The sequence below is a fragment of the Leptonotus elevatus genome, chromosome 14 (assembly GCF_054856555.1).
Source record: "Leptonotus elevatus isolate MCC_2025b chromosome 14, RoL_Lele_1.0, whole genome shotgun sequence".
NCBI classification, from domain to species: domain Eukaryota; kingdom Metazoa; phylum Chordata; class Actinopteri; order Syngnathiformes; family Syngnathidae; genus Leptonotus; species Leptonotus elevatus.
This window is the reverse complement of record NC_141252.1, coordinates 4,532,004-4,550,152: the sequence shown is the minus strand read 5'-3', so window position 1 is coordinate 4,550,152 and position 18,149 is coordinate 4,532,004. Positions and strand designations below refer to the sequence as shown.

Sequence of the window (18,149 nt, the reverse complement as noted above, 5' to 3'; positions counted from 1 at the left end):
CGGCCTTTGAGCTTTCAACGCTGTGCAGAGAAAGAGGAGTGGCGGGAAGGGGGGCGGGGCGGGTTTTGCGTCTCGGGGTGTTAAAGGTCCAGCAAAACGCCCCCGCAAGAGAAAAGAGGCATTTAGCAGCAAAAACAAGCGCCCGTCACAGGAGCGTCGTGAATGGAGCGCTTGAGGAAAGAGCCGATGCCCGGCACCAAGCCCCGCCCACAATCACTTCTGTATTTTTATGGGGTGTACTTTTACTTATTTTTTTAAAAACTTTTTTTGGTCATAGATTTTTGGATCTTTTTAGCTGTAATTTTTTGCAAAAAAAAAAAATACACGGTTTTAACGTCATTTTGTTATTTTTTTTTTAATTGTCAAGAATAAAAAATGCATTTTTATGAGTCAATTTTAGTATTTTTGTTGATTTTTTCACATAAAAAAAAAGATTATGGAGGCATCCATCCATCCATCCATTTTCTGTACCGCTTGTCCTCACAAGGGTCGCGGGGGTTGCTGGAGCCTATCCCAGCTGGCTTCGGGCAGTAGGCGGGGTACACCCTGTACTGGTTGCCAGCCAATCGCAGTATTATGGAGGCAATTTAGCCTTTTTGTGCTCCGTTCTACAGAGGATAACATAATAATAAAAACAATTAATAGACTCAAGAGTTTGTTGTTTATTGCAACTTGCCACTTTTGTACTTTCCCTTCCAACCAAAAATTAATAAAAAGTGCCAAAAGAGGCAAACAAACGGACTTGTGTTATTTTAATTTTGGTCTCATGATATTCTAATGTTCTGTTGCTTATTTGACGATTTAGAAAAAAAAACACGTTTTTTTTTTCCACTTGCATGAAAAAATATGAAACAAAAACTATGACAACATAATAAGCTGTTTATTGAAAAGCTGCTTGTTGACAGACAGCTGCAAGGTTTCGTCAGGCACGGACGGTCGCCACACAACATTTCACCGCCTCGTGCCGGAATGTTACGCAGCATCCATCATCATCATCATCAACAAAATGCCAAATGGTTAGTTCCACTTTTCTATGTTATTGAAAATAAATTATGTGGTACAAGCCTGCTGCTAATCGCTCTAAAGTGGAATGCAAAACAAACAGAAATAGCTCACACGGCGAAATAAAACTCTAAAAAAAAAAAGAAGTTCTAACGTCTCTTATGTACAACAGCAAGCACGTTTCAAACTATAAATTAATCTGACCAAAGATAAAACACGGTGTGAGGAAAAACAAACAACGAAAAAAAGAAAAGAATCCAACTCAGAAAGTCAATCGGACAAAATGAAAGTGAAGATTAAACTGAAAAAGCCGATGAGTCGCCACCGTCATCGTTTCACTTTTAATGCTTGAAACAAACAAACAAATAACGTCGCTGTCGTTATAGAATTTGCTCAGGACAAATTGAAGGTCAAATCGTGTCTTTTGGACTGAAAAAAAATGATTGGCTAGAATTTGTCTCAAAGTTAGAATTTGCATGCAAAATATGTGAATTGTTTTAAAATCTGTATTTAAGAAATTTCCTAAATATTTCTTACAGGAAAAATGTGACGTGAATGTCGTAATTTAGTTGAATTAAAAATGCGAGAATTTTTGTAATTTGTGATGTTCGTTGTGAGCTTTCATTGAATTGACGTAATTTACATCAAATTGTGCTTTTTGTTGACATTCTTTTCTTGCGGCAAAAAATTTAGGGTCAATTTGTAGATATTGGATAAAAAAAATCTCTCAATCTTTTGAACGTTAAATTGTGCTCTTGATCGCTACAAACACAAAACAGCAAGCATTTTCTATTTTCACGAGTTCTTGTGAATTTTTGTAATTGATGTCATCATTTAATATGCGACAGCTCACAATTAAAAACGCGATATGTGAAGTTCACAGCAACGGTCGCTTTGAGCCGCTTGTGTTACGATCAAATTTACGATTCAAATGATGCCAATGATTTTTTTTAAGTTTAATTATTATTTAGGATTTTAAAAAATGTCTTCATGTAGACAATAAGTTGCTAGCAATCGTCATCGTTTTTAGGCTTAACATTTGTAAAACAAAAAATGTATAAACAGTCAAAATATTTTGTACGTGAGCATAATCGCTAATATGCTAGCTGTTAGCATCACATCTAATGTTGAAGAAAGTATATTTGCTTTTTTGTTTTTGTTTTTAACGTCAACTTTTTAACGCGGCGACGTGGCAACAACACGGAAAGGTCAGCGTGAAAGCTAGGGGGCAGCGTTGAGTGATCTGGCTGGCCAATAAATGAACCACACAAAAAGAAAAGGCAAAAATAAACGCAGGTCGTTTGAATAAAAAGACTCTCACCATAGGGAAAGTTTTGACACAGCATGGAAGAATAAATAATAAAAATGTCCGTTTCTTCTTCACTTCTTTTTACACAAGTGCCTTCCATTTTTGCTTCCAATCACAATAATAATAATAAAAAAAGAAATCAAGGGAAGACTTGTTGATTTCATACCATTATTATTATTGTCAAAATATTTGGTGCGTTTTTTTTTTTGTTTTTTTTTATCTCCCAGCAGAATGAAATACTAAAAGGGGACAAATGATTAAGTACTCTGACAGTCTTGTTGGGATTTCCCCCCAAGTAGCAGCAAGCTAATTTAGTTTCTTTAACACTGCAAATTTGATGATCATAAAAAAAAAAGAAGGAAAAAAAAAGAAGAAAAAAAAGTCTGTTTTTGAAACTTTTCATCCCATAATGCTTTGCTTCCGTGTCACATGTCGCTTTTCGCCACTCAGTGAAACAGACTTTTAAGACTTCATTTGGCACTTTGACGAACAATCGCGCACATTTACAGTACGCCCAAAAAAAAAAAGACAAAAGAAAAGAAAATATTTTTTTCACGTTGCACAGCATAACTTCATGTCAGTTTTAACACTGACGAGTGACATACGCACGCACACTCATGCACACAAATATTGCTTTTTCTTCCGCTTGGCTATTGAGGTGCAAAGCATGATGGGACATTTTTTTTTGGGGGGGGGGGGGTGGGGGCGCGCTCGGGTGCTCAACGCCTCTTGGCCAGCAAGACGTGAACGTCGTCTTCGCGAGCCACAACTCAGCAGGAGATTCTCGCTTTTTTTGCTTGAAAACGACAAAAAATAAATAAAAATAAAAAGCGAGACAAAGCAGGAGCCGTGACACGCTGGAAAGTAAATATTGGAATACGACGAGAAGAAAGAAGACTGGGAAGAAAGTGCAACGCTATGAAAAGTTTTGGGGAAACGTCGTTAAGATGTGATGAATAAAAATGGAATGATATTTGGAAAACTTGTTTGGTACAGTAACGTTTATCCTGACGAGTTTTGTTCTTGTAATATGAAGATAATTTGTTTTCATAAAATTTCTGAACTTTTTCTCGTCATCACTGCCGTTTTTTTCATAAAATTTTGTTCTTATAAAAAAATTCTGATTTTTTGGGTGATTTTTTTCCCTCATCATTTTACCATGGTTTTCTTTTAACTTTTTTGTCTTGTAAAAAAAATCCCTCCAGTTAACTTGTGTTCACAGATTTTTTTCCTCATAACTTTACAACAAAAAAAATCAGTGGTATTATTCCAACTTAATTTTCATAATATTATTGATTTTTTTCTGTTTATTTTCCCTGTGATGTTAAAAAAATATATATATATTTTTTTGGGGGTACATTTCTACATTGTAACTTTCTTGACAATCTTTTTTACCATGTATTTCCCCCCTGGTAATATTACGCGTAGTTTTCCCCCTCATAACGTCACTAAATTGATGTTCAGATTTTTTTTCTTTTCTTTTAAAATAATGCAAAATTTTCTGACTTTTGTCATATCCAAACTTTATTTTTGGAACATTACGATATTTTTGCCTTGAAACGTAACCAACGTAATTTTTTTTTCTGGTGCCTTCCCAACATTTTTTTCCTTCGTAAGTCACAATTTTTCCTTTCCAGTGTGTCGTTAAAACCAGAGTGACGATTGTGGGCCCGATTTCAAAAAAGTGAAAAATAAAAATCAGCTTTTCGTGCACCCTTTTTAGCCAAACCTGTTGATCTATAAATATCTTTACAAATATACACCTTAATTGTTTCATAAACTTCAAAAACATTTGTGTGGCAACAGTGTGTTCTCCGTAGCTTCCGTCGAAAACCCTTTTTTGTTGTTTTTCTTTTTGTGATGCTAAATGCCAATATAATAACTCGTCTGTATTTACAATAGATTCTCTTCTGGGAAGTCGTTCGTGAAGCCGACGCGTTGGAGGACTTTGGAAGAACGTCGAGTCCCACCTTTGGAAGATTTCCCCAATCCGGGTTCTTCCATCCCGGTAGGCACAGATTGGTTTTCACCCCCCCCCCCACTCCCCACCACGCCCCCCCAACATTCCCCTTTTCTCCCATCCCACAGATTGTCCGTAACAAAAGACTGGCCGTGTACAAAAATAAACTTTGTGATAAAAAAATCCTTCAAAGTTTCCCGAGCGTCCTTCTGGCTGGTCTCGGTGAGGTGATTTTTTTTTGGGGGGGGGGGGGGGGGGCGGCGCCCTTCCCGCTCCAGCTGTTTTATGCCTTAACGGCGGCGCTGTTGGCGGGGGGGAGCTGCTTGGGAAGACACGGCTCGTCGGCCGGCGCGTCGTGGGCGAACACCGAGTCGTCGCCCGAAGAGCAAGTGCTGCTGGAGTCCTGGCCCGTGGGCGAGTACTGCTCCAGCGGAACCGACAGGTCCAAGTACTCCTGGGGTGAGCACATACTTTGCATTAGCATTGTAAAAAAAAAATCAACATTTATTTCAACTAATATTCGCAATTAATTGCATGATTTCCATAGTTAACTCGTGATTAATCTCAAATGAATCACATTTTATATCCTAAATGTACATTCAGTTTTCATAAAAGTGGAGAAATGCGTTAACTTCATACAAATACTCGAGTCATTTGATAGTCATTCACAAAGTTATTGAAGTTAAAAGGACAGACAGTCATTCTAGACCGCTATAAAAGGAGCGTAAGGCATCGAGTCATAGATTTGTGCTGAGGTCACTTTTTTGCCACGAGGTGGCATTAGTGGTTGATGTTGGACGTTTGTGACAGCAAGAGTACATTTTTCTTTTTAAATTAAGAGCTAATTATTTTGAACATGAAGCAGCTCGCGGTCTTCTGTCCATTTTAGTTCATTGGAAAATAAAACTAGACCCCAGTTCTCACAAGTTATATTTTTATTATTATTAGGGGTGTCAAAATTAGTGCGTTCATTTTGACTTAAAGTTCCTTTCACGTCACTCATTTTTTAAATGCGCGATTAATGACCGCCTCTTATTTGGAAAGTCTGTCTTGGGGCAATTTCACTTACAATGCAGCAGACACGCCCACGTCAAAATTTTGCAGTAATAAATTGAATCAGAATTTGCGAAGACTGAGGTCAAGTTTTACAATTTTAAAAATGTGCAGAATTTCACAAGTGACTTCATAACTCTTAATATAAAATTACAAATGCAATTATGCCATCTCGTGGCAGAAAAATTACCTCAACACAAATCAACACCGCACTCGTTTTTCACAGTACAGTACATCTTTTTAATTTTAACTCCATTTTATGAATTATTATGACATGATATGACCAAAAGATGCGGCCATATTTCTATTAGTTGAATATTTTTTCCCACTTTTATATTAACAGGAGTATGAAAACTTCGAAAGAATATTTCATAGTTTTTTTTATATATAATTAAAACAAATATGAAATTTTCGATTAATCATGAGTTAACTATTGAAGTCATGCGATTAATTACGATGAAAAATTGCCTGACACCCGTAATTATTCCATTTATTTTTGCAAAATGGTTTTGCACAATGTCTTCATTTTGTCAACTTTTATACGGATGTCATTAGTGACGTCGCTTTCCAAAAAATGATAAAATAAAAAACACGATGATTTTACATCGAGCTAACGTCTGGAGTTGCTGCACAAAACCTTTACGGGAACATTTTTGGGGAGAAAAAAGTTTGACAATTAGGGCGGGAAAAAGCCCTCGCCGTCGTGTTGTTTAAAAAGTGTTGGCATGAACTTACATCGGTGGAGGTCATGGACAAAACGCGGTCGTGATCTTCCACCAGCTGGCGGAAGGTCGGCCGTTGCGACGGCACGGCGTGCCAGCACTCGCGCATGATCATGTACCTGCAACACACACGGCAGACCATTAGCTTAGCCTGTTAGCTTAGCTTCCGCAAGTTCTGCAAGACACACAAACCTCGTCAGCAACTTTCATTTTTTTTTTTATTTATGATTTGTCACCGTTTGAATTCTTCAACTATTGTCAGAAGAATTTTCACGTCAGATTACAATTTCAATCTTGCAATTCTTTTTCTTGCAATTTTCTGCATTTTTTTTTTTTTTAATTCTGTACAATACTACTTAGGACTTTCTATTAACTTTGCAACTTTTGTTCCTATTTCTTTACGACTTGTCATATCATTGCAAAATGTTTCCACATTCATTTCTTGTAATATTAACTTTTTCTGGTAAATTTATGATATTTTTTCCCAATTATAAGGAATTTACTCTAATAACTTTTAATAAAATCCTCCTAACTTAACTACTTTCTTGTAATATGACTTCTAATGATGAGAATTTTTTTGGTAAAAATTTTCCCTCACCTTTTTTTTTTTTTCAACATTCCAGCATTCTGGACACATTATATTACAATTTCATTGTTTCTTTTTGACCAATTTTTTTTTTTAACATTAAATTTTTTTTCTCTTCAAATCATTAAAAAAAAAAAAAAATTTAATCCAAATTTCTTTTCTCGTAACGCCACGCAGCTTTTTCTTGTTTTTGTTTTTTCCATGTCAACTTTGCGTCCATTTTGCGTTCGAGCGACTCACAGCTCGTGGGTGCAGTTTGCGGGTTTGTCCATGCGGTGTCCCTCCTTGAGCAGCTTGAAGAGTTCCTCGACGGGGATGCCCGGGTACGGCGACCCCCCCAGCGTGAAGATCTCCCACAGTAACACGCCGTAAGACCACCTGCTCGCACAAACGCACCACAAAAATAATCGTGACGGCCACACGGATTTTATCTTTCTATTATATTGACAGTCGTAATTTCAACCTTTTCTCACAACGATATTTTCAAACTGCACATTTTTTCCTCATAGCTTTACACTGCAACGTTCCTCCGTGACTTCAAATGTATTTATTATGAATGTGTTAGCAGCTCGTGCTGCAAGCTAACGTGCGCGCCGCGATCCCGCCACGCTTTTCTTGTGCTTCTCGTAGAACGCTTCCACCAAATGATCCACGCTGGACCCCAAACTCAGACTGTGCTAATATTGTGGCGATGGGGGTCTGGGGGGGTGGGGGGTGGTCCACTACTGTACTCGAGTATTTGCGCGGCCTGGCTGGCTGGATGGAGGATCCACTTTGTAAATGCAGACCTGCTGGAAAAACACAGCAGCGGGCGGGATTCTTTCCCAGTGTGTCGGAATCTCACACACACGCGCACGCACGCGCACGCGCACACGCCGGGCAAAGATGTTGACAGGCAGCGTCTTGCCTTGGAAAACATTCTCTTGTGCACATAACACAACTTTCTCGTAACATTAGGTTGTTTTTCCAGTCCAGTAACTTTTTGGTTTTCTTTTAACATTCCAAGTTTTCTTTCATAGCTTTTACAACTTTTTTTTTTTTTAAATCACATTGTGATTTTTGTCATAGCATTTAAATTTTTTTAAAAATTGACTATTCTAACTTTTATGACTTTCCAAATGTTTAAAGAAATGTAATTTCTTTTAACGTTGTAATTTTTGTTGTATTTTCAATTTTTTTTTCAATTAACATACAACTTTTCTCGTTCCAACTTTTTCTACTAAGAAGATTAGCACATTTTTCTCCGAGTCTTTCAAATTGACAATTTTAAGTGAAATGTTTACATTTGATTCTGTTGTAACAGTCAGACTTTTTTTTCTTATCATTTTCTGTCCACTTTTTCCCTGCAACGATTTTTCATTTCTTTTTCATTGCGACTTTGGTTCTCCGAACTTTACGTTTTTTCCCCCTCACAACATTACCACTTTTCTCTTGTCGCTTCACGACTTTTTTTTTCTTAACTAACATGATGACATTTTCCCTTCAAATTCTATGACTCATTCTCTTATATTATTACGACATTTTTATCACTGGTAGTATGTGATGATTTTTAATTTAGAATTCTGACTTTTTCTTGTTGACCTTTTTCTTGTCTAACAAAATAAATTTTTTTCTTTTAACTTTCTTTCTTTTAAATGTTTTCTCTTTCTCATAACATACCATGTTATCTTTTTTTCTAGTAACTGTAACTTTTTTCTAATACATGAACACATTTTTGTAGTCATACTAGTATTATTTATTTTCCTATTTTTTTTTCTTTTTTTCTTTTCTAAAAAAGTTTTTTTTAAACGTTTACCACATTTGTAAATTGTCAAACCTTACAACTTCCTTGATGACTTTTTCCCCCTCGAACCGGTCCATTTTGTGTCACTCGTACGCACGCGTGTGCCTTTGTGACCCCTGACCTTTGCGCCTCTCTTTCAATCCTGCCGGAAAAATATCCCCGAGGGAAGATGCGAACGCGCTCTTATCTCTCACGCTGCGGATTTAGGCAGTTCAAACACGGCTGAGACGGCGAGGCACCGCGCCGCTCGGCTCCCTCTGATGTCGTGCGGGGAGATTACGGAGCACGCAGAACAAACGCGCTCAGGAATGCGGCGCCGCCGATATGGGAGGAGCCGGGGATTCCCGTTGTCCAATTGGCAAATTGGCACGGGGCCGCTGAGCTGCTGCCGCTAATGCGCTGGGGCGGGATATTTCAACAAGGTCCGGATTCCCGCCGCGTTCCGGTCGATGCCGGCGAGCGGCCGCAAGGGAAACTCACACGTCGCTCTGGTGAGTGTACACCCGGTCGAAGAGCGCCTCCGGTGCCATCCACTTCACGGGGAGACGACCCTGAGCAACATCACGGGAAAAAAATGTAAAGTCAGCAAAAGCAAAAAATTCACACAAAACATTTTTTTGTAGTCCTGAAAGTTTCAGTACAGATTTTTTTTTTGTCATAGAATTGATCTTTTTTTCTCCTCATTTTAAATGTTATTTTCTCATAACATTGTGACATTCTTATTCTGACAACGTTTTTGTTGGTGAGCTGAGGAGGACGCGGCGTGCCGAGTCAAGGCCACCGAGCGTCTCCGTCAGAATGTCCGGAATTTTTAAAAAATTTTTATTGTCATTTTACAACTTTTTCCTCTTACATTTCTTTTCTCTGGCACTTTTACATATTTGTAACATTATGACCTTCTTTCATAACATTACAATTTTCACTTTTGCCACTGTGCTGCAGCATCATTATATGGTCAAAGTCATCCCATTTGAATACGAAGTGTGTCTTGCTGAAAAGAAAAGCGCTCTCACATTGGTGGTCTTTTTGTAGTAGTCAATATTGTGCACATCTCTGGCCAGGCCGAAGTCGGCGATCTTCATGACGTTGTCGTCCGTCACCAGGACGTTTCTGGCCGCCAGGTCTCGATGGATGCACTGACAAGGAAGGAAAGCCACAAACGATGCATCAGAGCCACAACAAAACTAAAAACGCAACTTTTGTCTTCGAACAAACGCTTTTCCCGTAAGACTTTTTGTGTAACTAAGGTTTTCCTTGGCACATGACTGGAGTACGACTTTGTTCCTTTTAATCACAACTTTTTCTCACAAAAATGAGAATGAGACTTTTTCTTGTTAGATTTAAACCTTTTTTTTCTCCACATAATATTATCATTGATGTAAACTTTTTTCATGACAATTTACAATGATGACTTTTTCTCTTATCACAACTTTTGTCATATGACAATTCACTTTGAGACATTTTTCTTGTAATGTTGGGAATTTTTATCCACATTATTTTTTCGCCTCATCTTTATCAGTTTATTTAAATGTGGAATGTAAACGTCATGGGCCCTATCATTGTGCCTTGCGGAATAAACTCCCATTACATACACAGTACATACTGCTGTTTGGTGCAACATTACAACTTTTCTTCTGGATGTTTTTTTTTTTTGTCTAGTACTTTTGCAACCATTTCTTATAAGATTCCAACTTTTTAAAATCATAAGTGAGTATTTTTCACAACGTTTTGTCTGTCAACATTTTTGTCATCTTTGTCAGCTGCAATTTTAGACGCGGCCTATTTCAGAATGCAAAACAGTATGGGGCCGAGCATTGTGCCTTGCGGAACACCCATGAAATCCTATACATTTTTTACAGCTGCAGTTTTGAGATTGCGACTTGTGCTCGCGTTGTAAATCCACACGCCGCTGACCTTCTGCGAGGCGAGGTACTCCATGCCTCGGGCCACCTGGTAGGCGCAGGACACCAAGTCTTTGAAAGTGAGCTGCTCGTCGGGTATTTTGCAGGGGTCAAAGGAGTAGTCCATGCCCGGCGGCCGACGCGCCCTCAGGTACTCCCTCAGGTTGCCTTTGGAGGCGTACTCCACCAGAACGTAGAGCGGACCTGCAGCCAGCGCGTGGTTACTTCCAGGTTATTAGCATGCTAAAGGGGGTTAGCGACGGCGCCTCACCGTCTTGCGTGCAGGCTCCCAGCAGGTTGATGATGTTTTTGTGTTTGCCGATCATCTTCATCATCTCCATCTCAGACACCAGGTCGGACAAATCTTTATCTGTCGCGTCATCTGAGACGAGGCGGAGAAGGAAGACGGAAGGAAGAAGTCAAGTGCTTGTACAGGATTCTATTTATGTAATGGACAAAGTTTGTATGTATATCTTTTTTTTCCCCTAATAATTGAAAAGATTTCAAAGTGCAATTTATGACACATTTCCTTCCTTTAAACATGGAGAGTGAAATACAAAGGAGCCTTGGTCAAGAATGAAGAAAGCAAGTCAGGTACCAGCTGTCAAATTCATTTAGGCACCCGTTACTAATGCTAATAGCTAGCTGCTAGCCACTAATGGCAGAGATTTGTGCCGTGCCATACAATGACGGTGTAATTGTAAAATAAAATAAAAAAATGACGTACACTAAAATCCAAATGAATGCTGCCAAAAACGTTAATTTACGTTTTTTCTTCTTCTCAATGGGCAGGGTAACGTCTGTGCAGCGCTGCCTTGTCATTGGGTTGAAAAATCCCTATAAACCGCCACTAACTATGGCCAGCAGATGGCAGCATTGTATCTCTTTTCAATCGTTTTTTAAAAAAAAGCATTTTCGTTTTTATTGTATTTCGATTTATATTTATAACGAACTTGTTTTTTAAATTGTATTTTTTTTCGTTAGTTTTACTGAACTAAAATAACCTTGCTGTCCTAAACTACGTCACGAGCGACCGCTACTACCAGTTGGAAAAGCCTGGCTTCGAATGTCGAGCCGTATCAAGATGGAAAGCTAAAAAGTGCGTTGACGTGACGGCTCACCTTTCAGCATTTTCACGGCGACCGTCAGCGGCTTGTTGGGCTTCTCCTTGTCGACGCCGATGGCCTCGGCCATCACCACCTGACCGAAGCAGCCCTCGCCCAGAGGCTTCCCCAGGGTCAGCCTGGAAAAGCAGCAAGGGAAGGTTAGCACGCGGCTAAGCTAAGCGACAGGCCGGCCATGTTGCTCCTCACCGCGCTCTGGAAAACTCCCACTTGGGGTCGGAGGGCAGCTCCAGCTCCGAGACGTTGGCCAGCATGGGCCCGTCGCTGGACGACAGCCGGGCGATCCTCACCAGCGGCGTGTTGGAGTTCATGGACGAGTTGGAATCCAAGGACACCTGCTTGGGGGCCAAACACAAACCACGGGAGACTGTTATCGTCGCTGAAGCGGCCGCCGCGTCGGGAAAGTCGCAACGCGGAGGGGGCGGAGGAAACTTGATGCTGAATTACAATTTCTCAGCGGTTTTTCACTGAAGGTCACCCAAAGTTGAATTCAAGCTGCAAACTGGAACGTTTTAGCATAAAAGTAGAAACTCATACAGCAGCAAACCGCAACTAACCATCACTATTGAAAAAAAAAAGTAACTGACTAACAAATTAATTAACTAACTGATGAACCTACAAACTAACTAAAAAATGAACGTTAGAACTGACCTATTATCTGGCGGACGCACAGACCGACAAATAAACAAACAAACTGACTGGTTAACTGATTGAAGTAACTAATTAACTAACCAGCTAGCTAACAAAGGAACTAAGAGTGGAACTAAGCAAGAAAATAACTGTTTGACTAATTACATAACATGACTAACCCTGATAGGCTAACGAACGAGCAAACAAACTAACTCATTACCTGAGTAACTAATTAATTGACCACCTTCCTAGCAAACAATAACAACAAATTAGCAGTCTAACTACACAACTGATTGACTATCACACAATGAATAACTAACTAACCAATACAGAAATTAACTAACCAACTGATTGACTAGCTACCTTACAACAAACACTAATAAAATGACTATTAAACAAACGAAAGCAAGTGACAAACTAAGTAGCAGACTGACTAGTATTAATACGTTTTTTAATACTTTGTCCTTCCCTCCCAAAAACATATTAATACGTTTTTAATGGTTTTTATGATTTTTTAATGCAAGAGTATACAGAATGATTTGATGCAGCTTCTGCCATGAAGAGGTGTCTTAAAGCAATGGTATTTACTACAAGAAACGGCCAGCAGGTGGCAGCAGATATAGGAGAGCAGTCATGTTGCAGCAAGCTCTTGTTGCCAGTGTTTTCAACAGGAATGTGAATATTGATCAAACTTAAGTTATATTCTAATGCTAATCGTTGCAAAACGGAAACAGACAGAAATATACTTTTTCCCCTGATAAAAGAAGAAACTCTCCTCTTTCTTTTGGTCGCTCCCACGTCTTTATAGCAATAGAAGACAATATTCTGTGGGCCTTGCAAAATCTGTCCAAATCCAGTCAAACGGCCGGGAGCGAAGGGGATTGCTTCAGTGAAAATGGCTGCCAGTCAATGTGTTAAAAGGCAAATATAGTACTGTAATTAATGAACCTAGAAAATGACCCGCTGACTGACAAACTCAACTGACGAGCTCACTCACTAAACTCGCATTGTCAGATTTGTCTCTTCATCTGAATTCCAACCAAGCAGGCGACGACTTGCACAGGTGCAAGCAGGAAGTAACAAATGGAAGCAACAACCAAGACAAATGGAAAAGGAAGCTTCAGTCCAGCCCGTTTCCAAAATTCCACTTCCTGCCAGCGTCCCGACGGATCTGCTTTTGCGTCTCCAAACTCATAACCAACAAGTTGTCGACTGAAGCAAAATGACAAGAAAAACGTTGCCACGGATCAGGGAGGAAAAAAAAAAAAGAAAAGAAAAAGAGTCCAGGTCCAAATTTGCTTGGCCTGAAAAGTAATATGTGCTAGAAAATGCAAGGAGCTTTGCGGGAGATTTAGTTGCTTATGAAAAAAAACTGAAGGAGAAAATTCGGTGGGAGATTAGCGGGACAAAAAGCGAGCAGAGATTACACAAGAATGCAATAAAATCGTTGCCTTCGAAGAGCGAAGAAGAAGAAAAAGAAGAAGAAGAAGAAGAAGACCACTTCCAATGTCGCTGCAGCAAACAGGAAGCCAAAATCAAAAGCTACAAACAAAAATGACGGCGAGGAGACAAGAAGAAGGAACCAAAGACGATTGATTCGGATCAGCTTGAGCGGTTCGAAGGGTCATCGGGTTCATCGGGTCGGGCGGCGGGGGAGTTGCAAATCTGGTATCTACTTTCTGTTACCTGTCTCTTGAGCGGGAACTTGGAGAGTTTCTGCACGGGCGGCTCGGGCAGCGTCTTCTGCGCGCTCATGCGCATGCGGCACAACACGACGATCACCACCGCCAGGATGAAGAGCACGCAGCCCGTCACGTAGATCAGGATGTCGGCGTAGTAGTCCTCCTTCTCCGGGCTCACCGCTTTGCCAAACGCAAACATTGGGAATCAATACAAGGACTTGGGTCTTTTTTCTCCAATATAAATCAAATAATCCATTGAGTTCATGAGATTAAGGAATAAAAAGAACAGAAAATGACAAAAATAAAAATAAATAAATGTTCATGTTCTCTCCATGTTGTCCAGTGGTGTGTTGTTTTTTTGTGTTGCCCTGCAGCAGGTCATTGCAACTTGATCCCGAGGGAGCCAATTAGCAACACAACAACAACAACATCATCATCAACCCACACACACACACAAAAAAAAAGCTTCCTCACAGATGCCTGGTTGTAAAATAATAATATATGAAAAAGTCTATTTTAGCGGCGATTTGTCCAATTCAAGAAGCAGTGACACTTTTTACAGTAGAAGAACTCTAAGCCAATCAGATCAGAGCATTTCATTGCAAGTGTAAACACAAAAAGGGAGCGGCTCCACTTGGGTTTTCACGCCAGCAGCTTGAAATCGGCTTTAAGCGCTCTCGTCTTGCTTGTCACGTTTGGAACAAGGACCAAATCGTCCACACGTGAAATTTGTCTTTTTAAGGCAACTTGGAAAATGTTTCATGACCATTTGGGAACATTTGGATGAAACTGAAGACTTATTAAAAATATCGGAATCAAATGTAAGACTTTTTTGCAGACCTTTTTTGGCCACTTTGATCCAATGCAATCCACGAAGACTTTTTGGATTAAATATACATTTTTAGGGAGACTTGGACTAAATTGCTAACTGGTAACATGCTAACTGCACCGTTATATCTTCACTGAGCGGCGATTGCTTTCGAACATGGCGAAAGAGTTTTTTCGTTTAAGTTGGCAAACGGGAGCAAAAATGTTTGCAAACAGTTTTAATGTTCAAAATTTCTTGGTGGCAAGAAAAAGTCAACCTTTAACAAACCGTGACAAAGAACCCACATTCGACACGTCGGCAAACACGGCCAAGCCTCGGCCGCTCAGTGAGATACGGAGCTTAAGACCACTTTGTCCTGTTAGCCAGCGACGCTATCGCTAATGCTGCTAGCGGGAACCCTTCATGTGAGGAGTGACTTGTTTTCAATAAAAAGAGTCATTAAAAAAAACAACATTTTGTTGTTATTACAAATGAGCTGCTGAGAACTAGAATGGGCTAACTTCAGGTTTGCAACTTTATTTTTTATTTTTTAAATTATATTTTGCGGAGTGTATTTTGTTCTGCCTCCATCTTATTTTGGGCGTCATTCCGCCACACTAATTTCCTTGACGCTAAATTTGATCGAGGATGAATGAAAAGCATGAAGATGATCAAACATCAAATCCTCTTTAATCCAGATTTTTACGCCTACGCAAAAGCCGAACCGAGTTGGCCTACTGTAGTCCTCAGCAGCTCAAATGAACACGACACGGCGGTGAGAGCCGGACAGAGTCGGAGCAGCGGTGTGTTTGTCGGCGCCAGCGCCGGGTACCTGGAAGCACCGTGAGCCAAGCAGTGTGGTGAGTAAAGCCGATAGAGTTCCCCGCCAGGCAAGTGTACTCGCCCGCGTCCTCGAAAGACACGTTGGACACCAGCAGCACCTCCAGCTCGTTGTCCGTGGTGTTAATACCGGCCGTCTGAAGGGAAAAGGAAGGAAGGGAGGAAGGAAGGGAGGGAGGGAGGGAGGGTGGAAAGGGAGCACCGTCAAGAAAGCACCAAACAGCAGTTGAAACACAACAAAGGCCAAAAGGACGCACAAGAAGACACCCAAGCAGAAAAGGCACCATCAACCACAAACGATGCAAACGTTTCTCGGACTTACCGCGACGTCAGTTTGAAGCACAAATGGGTGACGTGAACTTTGAGTCATCATTTCTTTTGAATTCCCTTTCAAGACTCATTTGACATTTTCGACTACTTTAATCACATCTGAGACTTTTATTTTTTTATCGATTGTGTTTAAAGGGCATTCGGATCAAATTCTAAGACTTTCAGCAAATGGAATGATTTCAAAGACGATCACATCAAATTGAGGACTTTTTGAAGGTTGTCTCGCATCAAATCAGACTTTTGAAGACGACTCAGATGACTTTTGCTTTTTTTTTAAAAAAAAAATACATTTTGATCAAATTTAAAACTTCCTAAATCAAATTCAAGACTTTTAATGACTTTTTTTTTTTTAGACCACTCAGAGAAAAGATGACTTTTCTATATGACTATTTAAAGAAGTTGATGACTTCTTAAGTTGACTTTATGAATTTTAAACTTTTTAAAGCAATTTAAATAAAAACTTTTTTTTTTTTTTTACTTAACTCAAATTCAAGACTTTATGACTGATAGATAAAAGTATAACCATTTTTTTAGACTACTCAGCTAACAGTTTTGAAGTTGACTTTGATCAAATATTAGCATGATTAAGACTTTCTGATCAAATTTTAAGCTATTTTAAGGCTACTTTGACAAAATAGAAAGTGTCCTGTTTTCCCCCCAGAACAGAAATGGATTTTATAGAACCCAGGGCCACCCCCAAAATGTTACTGTTAGAAAATTGAAAGCTGTGGGCATTTTTTTTTCTTCCTCCTTCTTCCAATTCAAGACATACTTGATCAATATCGGCTTGGCGAACGCGACGGATACGGACGAGGACGGCGGCTGAACCGAGCCAGCGGCGGCAGATGAAACCACGGCGAGCGCCCCAAGAGAAAAGGAGGACACACACAAGACGCCGGTGAGAGGTTTTTGCTGTTACCTGCTCGCTGAATTTTGAGCCAGAAGGCGTTTTGCGACCTGCCTACAAAGTTTGTGGCGCGGCACCAGTACTTGCCGGCGTCTCGCTCTGTCACGTTGGACAGTTTGAGCGCGTGCCGGGCCTCGGCGCGCTCGCTCACTACGCTCTGCAAACAATGGAACACATTCAAATACACAGGCTGCGGCCACATGCTAAGCTAACGACGGCCTTCTGTTCTGTCGCGTGGAAATAATCGAGGAAGTGAAGTGGCTCCGCCGTTTTATCTGATGCTTGCTGGTCACTTTATTAGGTACACCTGCACAAGATCATTGCCGCGACCAGATCACATTTTAAAAGGCCAATTTCGTCAAACGTTGACATTTTTGAAGGTCATTTTGATGGAATTCAAAATTGTTTTGGGCAATTTTTCAGCAAATGTAATTCTTTTCCAGGTGGATTTGAAGGCAATCTGAATCAAATTTGAAGACCAATTTTGTCAAATTAAAGTCACATTGGTCCATATTAAAACATTTTAAGGCTATTTGATCACATTTTGACATTTTAAATATAATTAAAGACCTTAAGGCCACTTTGCTTTGATCAAATGTTAAGACTTAATTGGTTAAATGTCGGAGTTAATCAAATTGAAAATCTCAAAGACCAATTTTATTGATGTAGCACATGTCATGCATAAAACAACTCAATGTGCTTCACATGATTAAAAATACAATATTTAAAGGCAAATACAAATTTAATAGGATCACTTTAGACATGTACAATTTTTTAAAAATGTTTGAAGGTTGTTCAGATTCTTTTGGATTCTCGGATCCAGTTGATTTATTTAAGACTTATTTACTTATTTAAGACTTTTTATGTTTTTTTTTTGGGGGGGGGGGGGGGACAATTTTGAGTGAACCTTAAGACTTTTCACTCGATCCAAAAACGTTTCTTTCTTTTTTTAATTAATTAATTTATGTATTTATTTTTAGACTTTTTCTGTCCACTTTTTGAGACATTTTAGGAGCACTTTGGGCAAACGCAAGACTTTTTTTCCTCTTAACTTATAGGACCACATTGATCTAATTGAACAACTTCAATTGCTAATATAATCTAATTGAAGACTTTTCAGGGCTGCCGATTTTCCTAAATTGAAGCCAAATGCCATTTTGAGCACATTTGAACCTTTTGCCAGGATCAACAACGAGTCAGCATGATCATCTTTGTAAACGCAAACTTTTGGATTGATGGTGCAGGCGTACCTAATGTTGTGGTCAAACCACACACACACACACACACACAAAAGAGTAAACCAAGCTGTGTACTGCAACATCAACATCAATACAGAAAGTCATAAAAACATACAAATATGATGTGAATAACGACGCATTAGCATAGACACACAAACATTGTGAGTTTTATGCTGCGGTTGTTGTGAAAATTAATGGCTGAGCTGCAGACGGCGTTGGGCGAGTCGTTTGCTTTAAAAAAAAAATATATTTTTTCTTTTCCAGCCATCAAAGA

The 18,149-nt window shown here is 39.6% G+C and overlaps 1 protein-coding gene across 10 annotated transcripts in view; it reads right to left on the bottom strand.

The window, feature by feature from the left end:
• Nucleotides 1–859: 859 nt before the first annotated feature.
• Nucleotides 860–18,149, bottom strand: part of fgfr3 (fibroblast growth factor receptor 3) — a 117,301-nt gene continuing 100,011 nt past the window's right edge. For 8 of the 10 annotated variants that reach the window (XM_086093991.1, XM_086093987.1, XM_086093990.1 and 5 more), the window contains 11 exons: nt 15,393–15,537; nt 13,757–13,932; nt 11,630–11,778; nt 11,438–11,559; nt 10,588–10,698; nt 10,330–10,520; nt 9,429–9,551; nt 8,896–8,966; nt 6,873–7,010; nt 6,060–6,165; nt 860–4,725 (listed from right to left, as the gene is read on the bottom strand). In XM_086093991.1, coding sequence (XP_085950117.1) covers nt 4,555–4,725; nt 6,060–6,165; nt 6,873–7,010; nt 8,896–8,966; nt 9,429–9,551; nt 10,330–10,520; nt 10,588–10,698; nt 11,438–11,559; nt 11,630–11,778; nt 13,757–13,932; nt 15,393–15,537 — 1,503 coding nt within the window. In that variant the 3' untranslated portion in view covers nt 860–4,554. Of the gene's footprint in view, nt 4,726–6,059; nt 6,166–6,872; nt 7,011–8,895; nt 8,967–9,428; nt 9,552–10,329; nt 10,521–10,587; nt 10,699–11,437; nt 11,560–11,629; nt 11,779–13,756; nt 13,933–15,392; nt 15,538–16,649; nt 16,795–18,149 lie in introns of all 10 variants that reach the window. The other 2 variants (XM_086093983.1, XM_086093984.1) reach the window with 2 other exon arrangements.